General features: G+C 40.1%; 1 protein-coding gene across 1 annotated transcript in view; it reads right to left on the bottom strand.

Annotated features, from left to right (window-relative positions):
• LOC124873599 (cadherin-2-like) overlaps positions 1–14,972 on the bottom strand; it is a 185,445-nt gene that overhangs the window by 110,919 nt on the left and 59,554 nt on the right. The window contains exon 5 of the mRNA XM_047374346.1: positions 12,791–12,946. Coding sequence (XP_047230302.1) covers positions 12,791–12,946 — 156 coding nt within the window. The remainder of the gene's footprint in view (positions 1–12,790; positions 12,947–14,972) is intronic.

Raw genomic sequence — 14,972 nt, 5'->3', positions numbered from 1 at the left:
GTGGGATATTGTGAAGAGAATGTTGAGAGACTCAAGACCCAACACTCTGGATGAGCTAAAGGCCGCTATCGAAGCATCCTGGGCCTCCATAAGACCTCAGCAGTGCCACAGGCTGATTGCCTCCATGCCACGCCGCATTGAAGCAGTAATTTCTGCCAAAGGATTCCTGACCAAGTATTGAGTGCATAACTTTACATGATTATTTTAAGGTTGACCTTTTTTGTATTAAAAACACTTTTCTTTTATTGGTCGGATGAAATATGCTAATTTTGTGAGATAGGAATTTTGGGTTTTCATGAGCTGTATGCCACAATCATCCGTATTAAGACAATAAAAGGCCTGAAATATTTCAGTTAGTGTGCAATGAATCTAAAATATATGAATGTTAAATTTTCATCATTACATTATGGAAAATAATGAACTTTATCACAATATGCTAATATTTTGAGAAGGACCTGTATATCAGGGCTATACGGTTTCAATAAATCTTCACAAAAGTCAAAGTTCCCCCACCGATTGGTGAAGCGGCTGATTAAACAGTGACATTTTGCATGGTTTGGTTAATAATGATCAATTATTAATAATAATTAATTATTGTAATTATTAAGTGCTTTGAGCCCATAATCACAACACTAGAGGACATCTCCGATTTCTATTAGTAAGCAATGATTAAAATTTTTTTTTTTTTATTATGATTTTGTAATTATAATTTTTGATTAAATATTCATTAATCAATAATCATATTCCTTACAATTTCTAACTTTCATTGGTATTGTTGTTAGCATCATCATTACTTAGACTTACTTTAATTGTAGTATTAATGTTGGACATTTTTTGTCTTAGGTTTTGCACTCTCACGGCCTCAATGAAACTCCACTAAAGCTGTGGTGTGTCATCTGTTCTTCTGGACAAGTGGACTCTGCACACTGCACCCGCATGATTGGCATCACAGAGTCATGTACGCATGTTGAGGCTGTCCTGTTTAAATGTGAAGCTGCAGTCCAGATACGGGGGACCAAAATAGTGACTGATGCTCTAGCCTACTGGATGATGCCCAGTGACGTCAACAAAGTTCACGCAGAGATTGGTCACGAGATTGACTTTTCTACGGGAGCAGCTAAGAAGAAGGTGCTTGACCAGCGCATCCTAAGACAGCCAGGTACGCTTGGAGTATGGTTCCAAAAGATTTTGTGGACATAAACCAACACTGTCTGACCTGTCACCATTACTCAAAGTCCTGCACACTCATAGCAGGGCTGTCTATCTGTCTGAAATGGAGGGCTACTACCATCATTATACAGAGCCTATCAAGCCAGTGGTGGTGCTGAAGTCATTGCTTCATCTTCGGGTCCCAACAAAGTATGGATGTGAACTGTCTGTTCTGCAGCAGCACTGTCAGAGCCTTACAAAACCAATAGCAGTAACACAGACACAGGTAGCAGCGGTTGATGTTCAGACAAGACAGCAGCATTGTTCTCCTGCTTGGCAGACTGAAAGCAGGAGGAATTACAGCTTCCAATGCCAAGTGAGGTTTAGATCACATGGAAGAAGCAAGGCAAGCTTATGTCAAACTGTTGGCATCGCTTCATGAGCACCTGACTATGGAGAAATGTGGATTCGTCATAAACCCATCCTTCCCAGAAGTTGGTGCTTCTCCAGATGGGCTCATTACCTGCTCATGTTGTGGGAAAGATTCTCTGGAAATCAAATGTACTTTTAAACACTGCAACAACTTTATCACACAGGCCTGTGCGGATGAGAGCAGTTGCTGCCTTGAGCTTTGTTGATGGAGCATTACATCTGAACCAGACACACCAGTACTACAGTCAAGTACAAATGCAGATGTTTGTTAGTAGCTCAACGTTTTGTGACTTTGTAGTGTGGTCCCTGAAAGACTGTGCTGTAGTATGGATCTCACCCAATTTGACCTACTGGAAAACACTTCTAGCAAAGGCACGGGACTTTTTCTTCACGGTGTGTTTGCCAGAGCTTGTTGCTTGTCACTACACCTGTGCAGCCTCCACCATGTCACCATAGAGGGTCATTCCATCTAATAACAATTGTGTTTGGGGGTTCTATTAGAAAATACACCAAACATACAGTACATTTACCCATTCAAAAAACACAAATATTTGACTCTAAATGGAACAGATTTATTAATGATAAAAAAATTTAATAGAATTATAAGATGGTGCCGACAATGGCAGCCTCGGAGCTTTGCTCTCTCTTTGTTTTTGTATTTTGTGTGTTTATATGTTTTTCGAGCCTCAGTACTGCGGTCTCCGGCCACAATTCTGTGGTCTCATTCAGTAGAGAGGAACTTCTCAACATCAGAGAGTCCTCTCTTGGGATTTTGTCACCATCCTTCATTGATCCGAGGTTCACTGAGCTCCTGGCAAGCGGAGCTGCGGCACTCTATGGGATACTGCGCCAAGAACGCCGGAGGGGAAAGCGTGGTGGCGCCCTGGAAAAGCTCTGCAATCCATCTGGCAAATGTCTGCTCTTTAAGCAACAAGATGGACGAGCTGCTTCTCCTCACCGGTAAAAACACGGACCTCCGCGAATCAGCGTTTCTCTGCTTCACCGAGACATGGCTGAGTGAAAACATCCCAGACCACGCATTGCTGTTGCCGGACTTCCAGCTGTTCAGAGCGGATCACAGCGTGGAGCTATCGGGAAAGAAGCGAGGAGAAGGAATCTGCTTTTATATAAATGAAGGTTGGTGCAGAGACGTAAACGTGCTGGGGAAAACATGTAGTCCGGATCTGGAGACATTTTCCATAATCTGTAAACCGTTTTATTCACCGAGAGAGTTTTCCTCGTTTATAATAATCGGCTCATATTTTCCACCGCATGGCTGCACTTCTGCCGCTTAAAAACATCTCGCTGAGCTGATTACAGACGTGGAGAAAAATACACGGACTCTTTCATCATAATACTGGGAGATTTTAACAATGCTAACCTCTCTAATGAACTCCTCAAATACAGACAGCATATTAAGTGTCCCACCAGAGACAAAAACACACTGGACCATTGTTACACAGCTTTAAAGGACTCATATCATGCTGTTACCAGGGCTGCTCTGGGTTTTTTGGATCATTCTCTTATCCACCTCATCCCAACCTACAGGCAGAAACTAAGAGCTTCCAAACCCAAGGTTCACACTGTTAAGAAGTGGACTGAGGAATCAAAGCAGATGCTACAGGCCTGCTTTGAATGCACAGACTGGACTGTTTTTGAAGCTTCAGCCACTGACTTAAATCAACTCACTGATGTGGTGACATCATACATCAGTTTCTGTGAGGACATGTGTGTGCAGACCAAGACATTCTGCACCTTTGGGAATAACAAGCCATGGTTTACTCCACACCTCAGGAATCTGCGCAGGGAAAAGGAAGAAGCTCACAGCAGTGGAGATTGGGTGCGATACACGCAGGCCAGGAACAGACTAACAAAGGAGATCAAAGCAGCCAAGAGAAGCTACAGTGAGAACCTAAAGAACAGCCTTTCTATTGGTGACACTTCGGCTGTATGGACTGGTCTGAGAAACCTGACTGCCTACAGGAGCCCCTCCACCCATCCTGAACAGAGTCCTCGCCTGGCTAATCGTCTGAATGGCTTCTACTGCAGACATGACAGGAAGCTGTTTACACCTCAAACCATCTCCTCCACATCCCATTCAGGAACAAGTTCTTCCCACAAAGCTACCAACCCCCTACCTTCAGATCCTCTGCCTGCACTGAAGATCTCCGAGGAAGATGTAAATAGGCTCTTTCAGCGCATGAAAACAAAGAAAGCTGGAGGACCTGATAACGTCTCCCCATCATGCCTGAAAGCCTGTGCAAATCAACTCGCTCCGATCTTCACACGGATCTTCAACAAATCACTGGAGACGTGTGAGGTCCCCTCCTACTCAAACAATCCACCATCATCCCGGTTCCCAAGAAACCCACAATCCTAGATAAAGATCTCAGCTCCTCCCAAACGTGCTGCCTATGTGGACACTTTTTGCCTCCCACTGATTGTGTTTTTCCATATTTGAAGTCAATTCGAAGCTTTGATCAACTCCCACTCAGTCCATAAACTGCTGGTTTGATCTCCATCTACCCTCAGCATCTATCCTTATTTTTGGTTATTAATGTACCCTTTGTAGAATAGTGCATGCTTAATTAGGTGGACGTTGCTGACCAGAAAAGACTATTGGTTTAATACATTTTCACATACATAATGATACAGTGTTCGTGTTTATTTTGTGTCTATTTTGATGATCTGTCAATATAAGGTTATTGTTCCACCATTCGGCAAAACAGTGACATTTGGCGTGGTTTAATGATAAATAACTAATTGTAATTATTAAGTGCTGTGAGCCCAATAATCACACCACCAGAGTGTATCTCTGATCTTTATTCATAAGAATAAATTTGATATGCCTTAAACTATGTGCACTCAATGATCGAGCTGATCGCTCCTATGCAAGTTTCTATCGAATGTTGGGGTTTTCATTGTGTTTTTGAAAGTTAATCTGTCACGACTTAAAGTATTGAAGTTATTTAGAGTAATCCCGCAGTCGAGCCTGGGGCTGCTGTGCCTGATCCTTCCTTTAGCTCATCCCTGTTTATTGCCCCCTTCCCCACTGGTTTCCCTGCAGCCATAAAATAAAGATGTTCGAAGCCATTGAGTTAGAGGTGATAGTAATCTATCCATCCATCCATCTTCTATACCAACTTCTTTAATACAGGGTCACAGGGGAGCTGGTGTCTATCTCCAGCAGTCTACAGGCGAGAGGCAGGATACACCCTGGACAGGTTGCCAGTCCATCACAGGGCAAAACAGAGACACACAGGACAAACAACCATGCACACCTATAGACAATTTAGAGAGACTAATTAACCCAACATTCATGTTTGTGGACTGTGGGAGGAAGCCAGAGTACCTGGGTGAGAAGGCACGCATGCACGTGGAGAACATGCAAACTCCATGCAGAAAGACACCCTGGTCGAGAGTTGAACCGAGGATCTTCTTGCTGCAAGGCAACAGTGCTACCAACTGTGCCACTGTGTAGCCCAGTAATAATAATATTAATAACAATAATAAGAACAATAATAATATTAATTTAAAAATAATATGGGGCTGCACGGTGGCGCAGTTGGTAGCACTGTTGCCTTGCAGCAAGAAGGTCCTGGGTTCAATTCCCGGCCGGGGGTCTTTCTGCATGGAGTTTGCATGTTCTCCCCGTGCATGCGTGGGTTCTCACTGGGTACTCCAGCTTCCTCCCACAGTCCAAAGACATGCCTGTTAGGTTAATTGGTCACTCTAAATTGCCCTTAGGTGTATGAATGAGTGAGTGCATGGTTGTTTGTGTGTTGCCCTATGATGGACTGGCAACCTGTCCAGGGTGTACCCCGCCTCTCGCCCATAGACTGCTGGAGATAGGCATCAGCTTCCCCGTGACCCACTATGGAATACGCGGTAGAAAATGACTGACTGACTGACTGAAATAATAATAATATAATAATAAATTGCATATATATAAGTATCTCAAAGTGCTACAAAACAACAGTAAAAACATGAAAACACTAAAAGCTACAGTCAAACATGAAATATAAATTATTAAACCGAGAAAAGCTGTCAGTCACAGTCAGACTTACATCAAAAAACATCTGTAAACAGCTGTATGTGTCAGAATCTGCCATTTTGGACTTTGTTTTGGTTTTGTGTTTGTTTATTTTTTCAGTTAGGTCTTTCTATTCCTTTGGGTTTAGTAGTTATGTTTGTTTATTCTTTCTGTTATCCTGCCTCCTAGTTTTAATAGTTCTTTCTCCCCTCGCCTACCCTTGGTGGTTGCCTCCTCGTTTATTTATTCCTTAGAATTGTTTCCTCTGGTTATTATTATTATTATCATCATTACTATTATTATTATTACAGTTCTCTTTGTTTATTTTCCTTCTTTGGTTTTTCTAGTTAGTGTTTCTGTGCTTGTTTACTGTTAGGTTTAGTTATTCTTCCTGCATTCTTCTTCTAGTTTATCAGTTATTTTTCCCCCTTGGCCTTAGACCCCTTTGTTGTGACTCGGTTGGTTATTTCCTTGAGTCTAGCTTTCTCCGATGCCTCTGTCTCACATTAGTTACAGATCACTTCACCAGGGCATCACACCTGTTACCACTTCCATGTGATTACCTGCCTTTCTCCCTCATTGGTCCATACTCCAACTCCCTCTGTTTATTAACTGGTTTGTTTGCTACACTCTTCGCTGGTTCCTCATGTTTTGTCACTTCATGTAATCCATGAATGTCACGGCCTTCCTCAAGCTCCCTGTGCTTCTTTGATTGCGACACCAGAGTTATCTCCCGAGACTTTATAAGTACTGCTTTCCGAGCCCGGATTAAAAGATCTGTTTTACAACATGCTGAGCCCAAGCACGTTTGCATTTTGGTCCAACACAACCGCAGACCTCAACAGTATGTACATCCAACTCATTCAGGATAGTTTTTTAATTATTTGTTTTTTCTTCAATGGGCCTGATGGTTTTCTTGTCTCTAGTGGCTGTTAATGTTCAGGGTTATTTGTTTAGTTACATTGCACAGCATTTTTGTTTGCCAGTTTGTACATGCCTTCCAAAAGTGCTAAAAATAGATGTAGAAACAGCATCCTCCATCCATTTTAGGTTTGATAAATCATGTTGCGGGTGGTAAAGGATAACATTTGAATGTGTCCTCCCATAACTTTGGGTGAATATTTGCAAAAAAATCTGTTTGAACATTAAATATCTCGTCTTTGTAGTGTATTCAGTTCCACATAGGTTGAACAGGATTTGCAAATCATTGTATTCTGTTTTTATTTACATTTTACACAACATCCCAAAGTCACTGTAATCGGGGTTGTACAACAACATTAAGTTTACATACTTCATTGCATGTTCAATTTTTATTTTAACTATGATAGCCATGGTTAACATATTGGCCTCTCGGATGTATCCGTTTCGCATAATATTGTCAAAGATTCTGAAAATTGATGTGCCTTGATCAGTCATTCCTTTACAGTACATGTAGTATCAGCAGAAGGTGCTCAAAGAGGCAAAACCTCCCTCATAAATAAACATGTAGGCCAATTTCAGCTCCGAGCACTGACAGCTACATCCAGACACATGAATATTCATCACATAGCTTAAATGCAAATTACCCTGCTGTGACTCCAGATTTTCAATCCCCAGTGTTATCCGTGTGCACATTCCAACAGATCAAAAGGTTAGGCTCTGGTCTGCCAGCTGTCAGTGACTACATTAAATACAGTGAGAAAAATAGAGAGCACTTATTTTTAACATATTTGAGAGTGTGACAGAGAAGATAAAAAGAAGAAGGTGACGATCACCAAGTGTGTGGTTTAGTAGACCACACACACACTGGATCAGATCCATCAACAGAAATAAATATGCAGACTAAACTTAATACCGCTTATTCCATAGTGGGTCGCGGGGCAGCTTGTGCCTATCTCCAGCAGTCTATGGGCGAGAGGCAGGGTACACCCTGGACAGGTCGCCAGTCCATCACAGGGCAACACACAAACAACCATGCACACACTCATTCATACACCTAAGGTCAATTTAGAGTGACCAATTAATCTAACAGGCATGTCTTTGGACTGTGGGAGGAAGCCGGAGTACCCGGTGAGAACCCACGCATGCACGGGGAGAACATGCAAACTCCATGCAGAAAGACCCCCGGCCGGGAATCGAACCCAGGACCTTCTTGCTGCAAGGCAACAGTGCTACCAACTGCGCCACCGTGCAGCCCCCCAAAAAAGGAAATGAAGACAATTATTATTTTTTAACAATAAGAAATTACACTTGAAAGTAGACATTGGATTGGGATATTTTTATGTCAAATCAGTGGGTTTACATTTTTCTCAACACAGTAAACATAAAGCACCAACCACAGTTATTTGCATCCTTCTTTACATATGTGTTAAAATAAGTTCCAAAGTTTTTTGTTTCAAAATGCCATACTTTTCAAGACTCATTTTAAGAAATTGTAGACATTTGAGAACCAAAACATCCATCCATCCATAGGTGCCTATCTGTAGCAGTCTGCAGGTGAGAGGCAGGGTACACCTGGACAGGTCGCTAGTCCATCGCAGGGCAACACAGAGACATACAGCACAAGCAACTATGCACACACTCACCTTACACCTAAGGGATATTTAGAGAAAATGTTTTTGGACTGTGGGAGGAAGCCGGAGTATCCAGAGAGAACCCACGCATGCACGGGGAGAACATGCAAACTGCATGCAGAAAGATCCCCAGCCGGGAGTTGAACGCCGAAGTGTTCAAAATTAAATAAATAAATGAAACATGATGAAATAAGTATCTACATCAACAAATAATAGATGAACATATCATGTGACAATGAAATTGTGAAATAATTGAATGCATATTAAATTCTCAGCTCATTATTATGAAATATATTTAATTTTCCTTTTAAAATAAGCTTTGTAATATAAAATAATTTTCATATAGAATTTTGACCTAATTGAAATTATTAATGAGGCTATTTTTATGTAATTCCAGCAGTTTTTATTTCAAAATGTCATTTTTTAAAGTCAGCTTTTATTTAAAAAAAACAGCTTTTATTTTAAAAGGGTCATTTATCCCCATGGCCTATTTATTTCATAATGCCACTTTTCAACTGAAGGACTCTCAGCCAATCAGCGTCAACCTGGGTTGAACCTGGGGTACCTGGGAATCGGTATCAGTACTCAACTGTACCAAATTTCGGTACTTTTTGTGTGTTTGTGGTAATAAATGTTAATTAATTTAGTAATAAAATCAAAACATGTATTTTACAACTTAACATTTATTTCTCAATATCTAAACTTTAATGAATATATCAAAACAACATCCAGCTGTATTGTAACATCTCAGTTGTTTCAAACATTTCTTCTCCCATGTTGCTGGCTGCAGGCGATGAGTTGCTAACGGATGCAGGCGTGTTAACGGTGCCGAATGCAGAGTTGTAGCCGTAGATCTGAGTGCACTCTTCAGCCTTGAGAAAAATCTTGTGCTTAACCAGGTGCTTCCTCAGATTCGAAGTATTCCCACAGCTAGTCTTGCACATTGCATCACAAATATTGCAACAAGAGTAATCTGCACCACATGTTGAAAAGTGGACCCATACTTTCAAGCGCTTTCTATCAGCCATGCTTGCTTTGCCTGTACCAGCAGTTACTGATGTCATTATGCTCTTATGCATGCAATGCTGTTTATATCCGGCATGGAAAATCCCCCTTTCTTCCACTCCCTCAGTGTCACAATGATGCGTTTAGGTACCAAAACATGGTACAGTTTGATTTTACATAAATATGTACTCAGTAGTGCCAATTCGATTGGTACCTATCAAAGCACCGAATTTGGTACCCATACCTACTTGCCATATAGGTTAAATCCTTTTATGTTATTTTCTGTTATTTCAACTTTTACCTTTATGTTCTCTCTCTGTTTGTTTCTCTTCCTAGAAGCTACGTCTGACCTTTGTGTTTAGCTGTGACATCATCCTGGAGGAGAGTTCACCTGAGCTGCTGCTGCCAACAACTTAATGTTCTCCTTTTACAGATGATCCACTTGGCCCTGTTTTCCAATGTTTAACCATGTCTCTCCTAGACATAGCTACTGGCTACGCTTCTACTGTAACTAACTATATGTGCTCTCTTTCATACTCTAGACTTGAAAACTGGCTCAGAGTTAATCTGCTTAGCTGTCTTTTTCTCCTAGATGAAGCCGCTAAGGGAACTACTACTGCCTTTAACATTTAACCTTTGAGCCTGGTTCTGGTTCATTCCTGTTGAAGGAGAATTTTCCTCTCCACTGTCGCTACATACATGCATGCTGAGTATGAGGGATTGCCACTAAGTCATCAACACAATGCAAGCAACTGTCCACTGTCTCTACATGCTCTTCCAGGAGGAGTGAATGCTGCAAGTCACTGACTGGGTTTCCTTAGATAGAAAACTATTTAACCAATTTAAATTGTTTTGCCATGACAACCATGACAGTTTACAATGAACTCCAAACTTCCTCTTACCAAAATACCTTACACCACAACATGACGCATAAGGAACCTATTCACTTCAAACATTACTCCATAACTATACCAGCACATGAATAATAAACTAAACTTGACTGTTTTGTTTGATAACTAGGATCAACTGGAATGGATGTACTTGACTTGGAATCTGTGATTTGATTGAATCCACAACAACCACAACATGACATACAAATGGTAAGGGCATTTCATACTTCACAAGAAGTCCAGAACTCCCAGAAAGTCTTCTTAGTTCTCTTCCACAGCAGACTCACCTTATATTTCATGGAAAGCACACAATAAAAAACTTATATCCAGAATATGTAACAAGAACAATCTACAGGAACTGCCAAAGCAGGGATGCAAAAACAGCATCTGTTTAGAATGCCTTTAACGCAGGGGTCATCTGCACTGATTTCTGCTTTAATATAGAACATGTATTGTTGATTTGTTTATCATTTGTTACAAAACATGACTGCTTGATTATTTTGCAAGTTACTACATTTCTGTAAGATCAAAAAGATCCAAACTGTGACACATAATGAAAATAAAAACAACAAAAATGCAAACAGCTCATCATTCTGCAACATTCTTGACAAGGTGTAAGTTGTTGTGGGCGATGTACGATTCTGTCAGAGCTGGTTCCAGAAAGTGGAAACCTACTTCCAGCAAAAATCAGGTGCTTCACAACCATAAGTCAGTAATCATATATAAAATGTACATAGTTGTCTAATAAATGTTTAGTTTGGAAAAAACACATAGTCATTATTTAGCTATTGTGGTCTTAGTATTAGTCTAATTAAAACTGAGTGAAGATGAATACAATGCAATGCTCATTTCAAATAAGTGATATTGCTAAATATTATTTATGGTATTTATTTTACATGTATTTACTTTATTGATTGAAAGTATTTTCCATTACTTTTCTGACGCTAAGACTTGGGTAAGCCAATTTCATTCATAAAACCATTCAATAAAATGAGTTGTTGTAAAAACATTTTATAAAAAAATATGCAAGATTTGATAAAATGTATATTATTTTTTCAGGCTTTGGTCCATATTATTTTTTCTTTACTCTAACCCAAGAAATTACATCTTCTGAAAATGTTGACGTTGAACTCTTGGTATTGTGATAAACATATGTTCAAAATGTTACAAAAATGGAAATGATAAGTATATGTCAAAATAACTAAACCACCCACAGTCCCCAAAAGGGAAAAAGTATATAAGTGTACAAAGAAAGCAGTGATTGCATTGAAATAATATTGAATTGATGTTAATTATTTGCATGTTGTGATTGTGTATACAGTACAGGCCAAATGTTTGGACACACCTTCACATTCAAAGAGTTGTCTTTATTTTCATGACTATGAATATTGTAGCTTCACACTGAATGCATCAAAACTATGAATTAACACATGTGGAATTATATACTGAACAAAAAAGTGTGAAACAACTGAAAATATGTCTAATATTCTAGGTTCTTCAAAGTAGCCGCCTTCTGCTTTGATTACTGCTCCGCACACTCTTGGCATTCTGTTGATGAGCTTCAAGAGGTAGTCACCTGAAATGGTTTTCACTTCACAGGTGTGCCCTGTCAGGTTTAATAAGTGGGATTTCAAGCCTTATAAATGGGATTGGGACCATCAGTTGTGTTGTGCAGGAGGTGGATACAGTACACAGCTGATAGTCCTACTGAATAGACTGTTAGAATTTGGAAAGGTGGCTACTTTGAAGAATATAAGACATATTTTCAGTTGTTTCACACTTTTTTGTTCAGTATATAATTCCACATGTGTTAATTCATAGTTTTGATGCCTTCAGTGTGAAGCTACAATATTCATAGTCATAAAAATAAAGAAAACTCTTTGAATAAGAAGGTGTGTCCAAACTTTTGGTCTGTACTGTATGTAGAAAGAATGTATCTCCTCTAAACACTCTTCTTCTGCTGCACTGAGAGTACATCTCAGCTGTTTTTCTTTATGTTTTTTTGCAGCACTAGTGGCCCTTATTTTATTATTTTTTGATAGCAAGCAGTGGAAAAAGTGGGGAAAGGTTGTGCAGAAAACGTCACCGGGGCTGGTTTTTGATCCCACGCTTAAACCCCTACACCACCAGCACCACACCCTGTTGTCACGGTTCAACAGCTTTCTCACTCTGTTAACAGTGCACAGCTACATTCTAGCATAATTCACCCAATAGCTAGATAAAAAAGTACATGTATTAATGGGAGAATGCAAGCCAAACCAGTCAAAACAACATACATGTGACTTTTATACTGTCAGATATTTTGTATTACGTAGCCATAAACACGGACATTAAAATAAAATGGATGTACACAGAAGGACCCTGATTAGCTGGTTATCTATGATTTCTCTGAGTAATAATGTGGAAGTTTGTGTGTTAAAAGAGTAGATCTTATCTAATTCACTTTTCATTTACAGATAAAGACCTAAACAAATTAAAACATGGACCATGGAAACGTTTTTTATATGTGTCAAACTATCTTTAAATTGTGACTCACTTTACATCAATGTTTGGCTACAATCCTACAGCAGCTGTCTTGCTTTCAGTGTTTATTCTATCCAAACCTAAAAACATCCTGATCTGAACTGAAGACGAACAGTGAAGCTGTCATTCTTAGTCCACCTGTTGGCAGCATGGATCTGAATTTGAAAATTTTAAACATCAGCTTTGCTTTCATGCATGAGACTTACATGGAAGTTAGAGATGTGTTCTCTGTCCAAAGGTTTGATGACAGACAGCTGGCCTAAGATTGGGTTGATAATAAAGATGCCAGTTGGAGGCTGGTCAGCCCCTGGACCTGTCACACTGTAACGCAGATTCAAGTTTTTGTCCTTATTCGAACGAATCTACCGAACAGGCAAAAGAAAAGAAAAGGAAAAATAAGACAAGCTTATGATTCAAACTCTAAACATGTGATAAAATATGTGGAATACTTCCCAAGGGGAGAAGCTGCGAGCACCTTGACAAGGTTGTGTGTTTTGGAGTGAATCTTTTTCCCCTTTAAACTACATAGAGCAATCTGTTTGCCCCCCTGCATTTTTTTGTGCCATTGACTTGAAAATGTATTTTTTAAATTACACTACATATATATATATATATAGATATACAGGGGTTGGACAATGAAACTGAAACACCTGTCATTTTAGTGTGGGAGGTTTCATGGCTAAATTGGACCAGCCTGGTAGCCAGTCTTCATTGATTGCACATTGCACCAGTAAGAGCAGAGTGTAAGGTTCAAATAGCAGGGTAAGAGCACAGTTTTGCTCAAAATATTGAAATGCACACAACATTATGGGTGACATACCAGAGTTCAAAAGAGGACAAATTGTTGGTGCATGTCTTGCTGGCGCATCTGTGACCAAGACAGCAAGTCTTTGTGATGTATCAAGAGCCACGGTATTCAGGGTAATGTCAGCATACCACCAAGAAGGACGAACCACATCCAACAGGATTAACTGTGGACGCAAGAGGAAGCTGTCTGAAAGGGATGTTCGGGTGCTAACCCGGATTGTATCCAAAAAACATAAAACCTCGGCTGCCCAAATCACGGCAGAATTAAATGTGCACCTCAACTCTCCTGTTTCCACCAGAACTGTCCGTCGGGAGCTCCACAGGGTCAATATACACGGCGGGGCTGCTATAGCCAAACCTTTGGTCACTCATGCCAATGCCAAACGTCGGTTTCAATGGTGCAAGGAGCGCAAATCTTGGGCTGTGGACAATGTGAAACGTGTATTGTTCTCTGATGAGTCCACCTTTACTGTTTTCCCCACATCCGGGAGAGTTACGGTGTGGAGAAGCCTCAAAGAAGCGTACCACCCAGACTGTTGCATGCCCAGAGTGAAGCATGGGGGTGGATCAGTGATGGTTTGGGCTGCCATATCATGGCATTCCCTCGGCCCAATACTTGTGCTAGATGGGCGCGTCACTGCCAAGGACTACCGAACCATTCTTGAGGACCATGTGCATCCAATGGTTCAAACATTGTATCCTGAAGGCGGTGCCGTGTATCAGGATGACAATGCACCAATACACACAGCAAGACTGGTGAAAGATTGGTTTGATGAACATGAAAGTGAAGTTGAACAGCTCCCATGGCCTGCACAGTCACCAGATCTAAATATTATTGAGCCACTTTGGGGTGTTTTGGAGGAGCGAGTCAGGAAACCTTTTCCTCCACCAGTATCACATAGTGACCTGGCCACTATCCTGCAAGAAGAATGGATTAAAATCCCTCTGACCACTGTGCAGGACTTGTATATGTCATTCCCAAGACAAAATTGATGCTGTACTATCTAGATAGAAAAACGTCTTGGCCAAATACTCAGCTAATTTCAAACAGCTTATTCTATTATTGACTTTTTTTGGTGTCATCGACTAGATTGAATGATTGAAGTTTAAACAAACAAGACATACCAAATTATTTATTTAACAAACATGGGTCTCAGTAGTAAAAAACTGTACACAGACAGGATTTGGCAAGTTTTGCATGGGTGCAACCCATATACTCAGCACTGGTGCTTAACCTACAAATGCATTTTTCCTAAGAACGTGGCACTTTTTAGGTGAAAATAAATTGGCTTTTCGGTGGTAAGATTTATTGCCAAGAGGCATTGATTCATTCAAATTAAAAAAATCAACCTAAAATGTTTTTGTGTGAAGCTTACAGCTATATACCCAAAAATTTGAATATTGTGTAAAAGTTGAATATATTCTGCCAGTGATCTCAGAAAATGAAATTATTCTTTTTTAGAGATTCATTCCACATAGAGTAAAATATTTCTAATTATTCCTTGTAATTTTGATAATTATGGCCTACAGGTAAAGAAAACCTAAAATGTAGGACCTCATAAATTTAGAATCTCACATTAG

This window comes from Girardinichthys multiradiatus, chromosome 9 (assembly GCF_021462225.1).
Source record: "Girardinichthys multiradiatus isolate DD_20200921_A chromosome 9, DD_fGirMul_XY1, whole genome shotgun sequence".
NCBI classification, from domain to species: Eukaryota; Metazoa; Chordata; class Actinopteri; order Cyprinodontiformes; family Goodeidae; genus Girardinichthys; species Girardinichthys multiradiatus.
The sequence above is the reverse complement of the archived record's forward strand: the minus strand, read 5'-3'. Positions and strand labels throughout refer to the sequence as shown.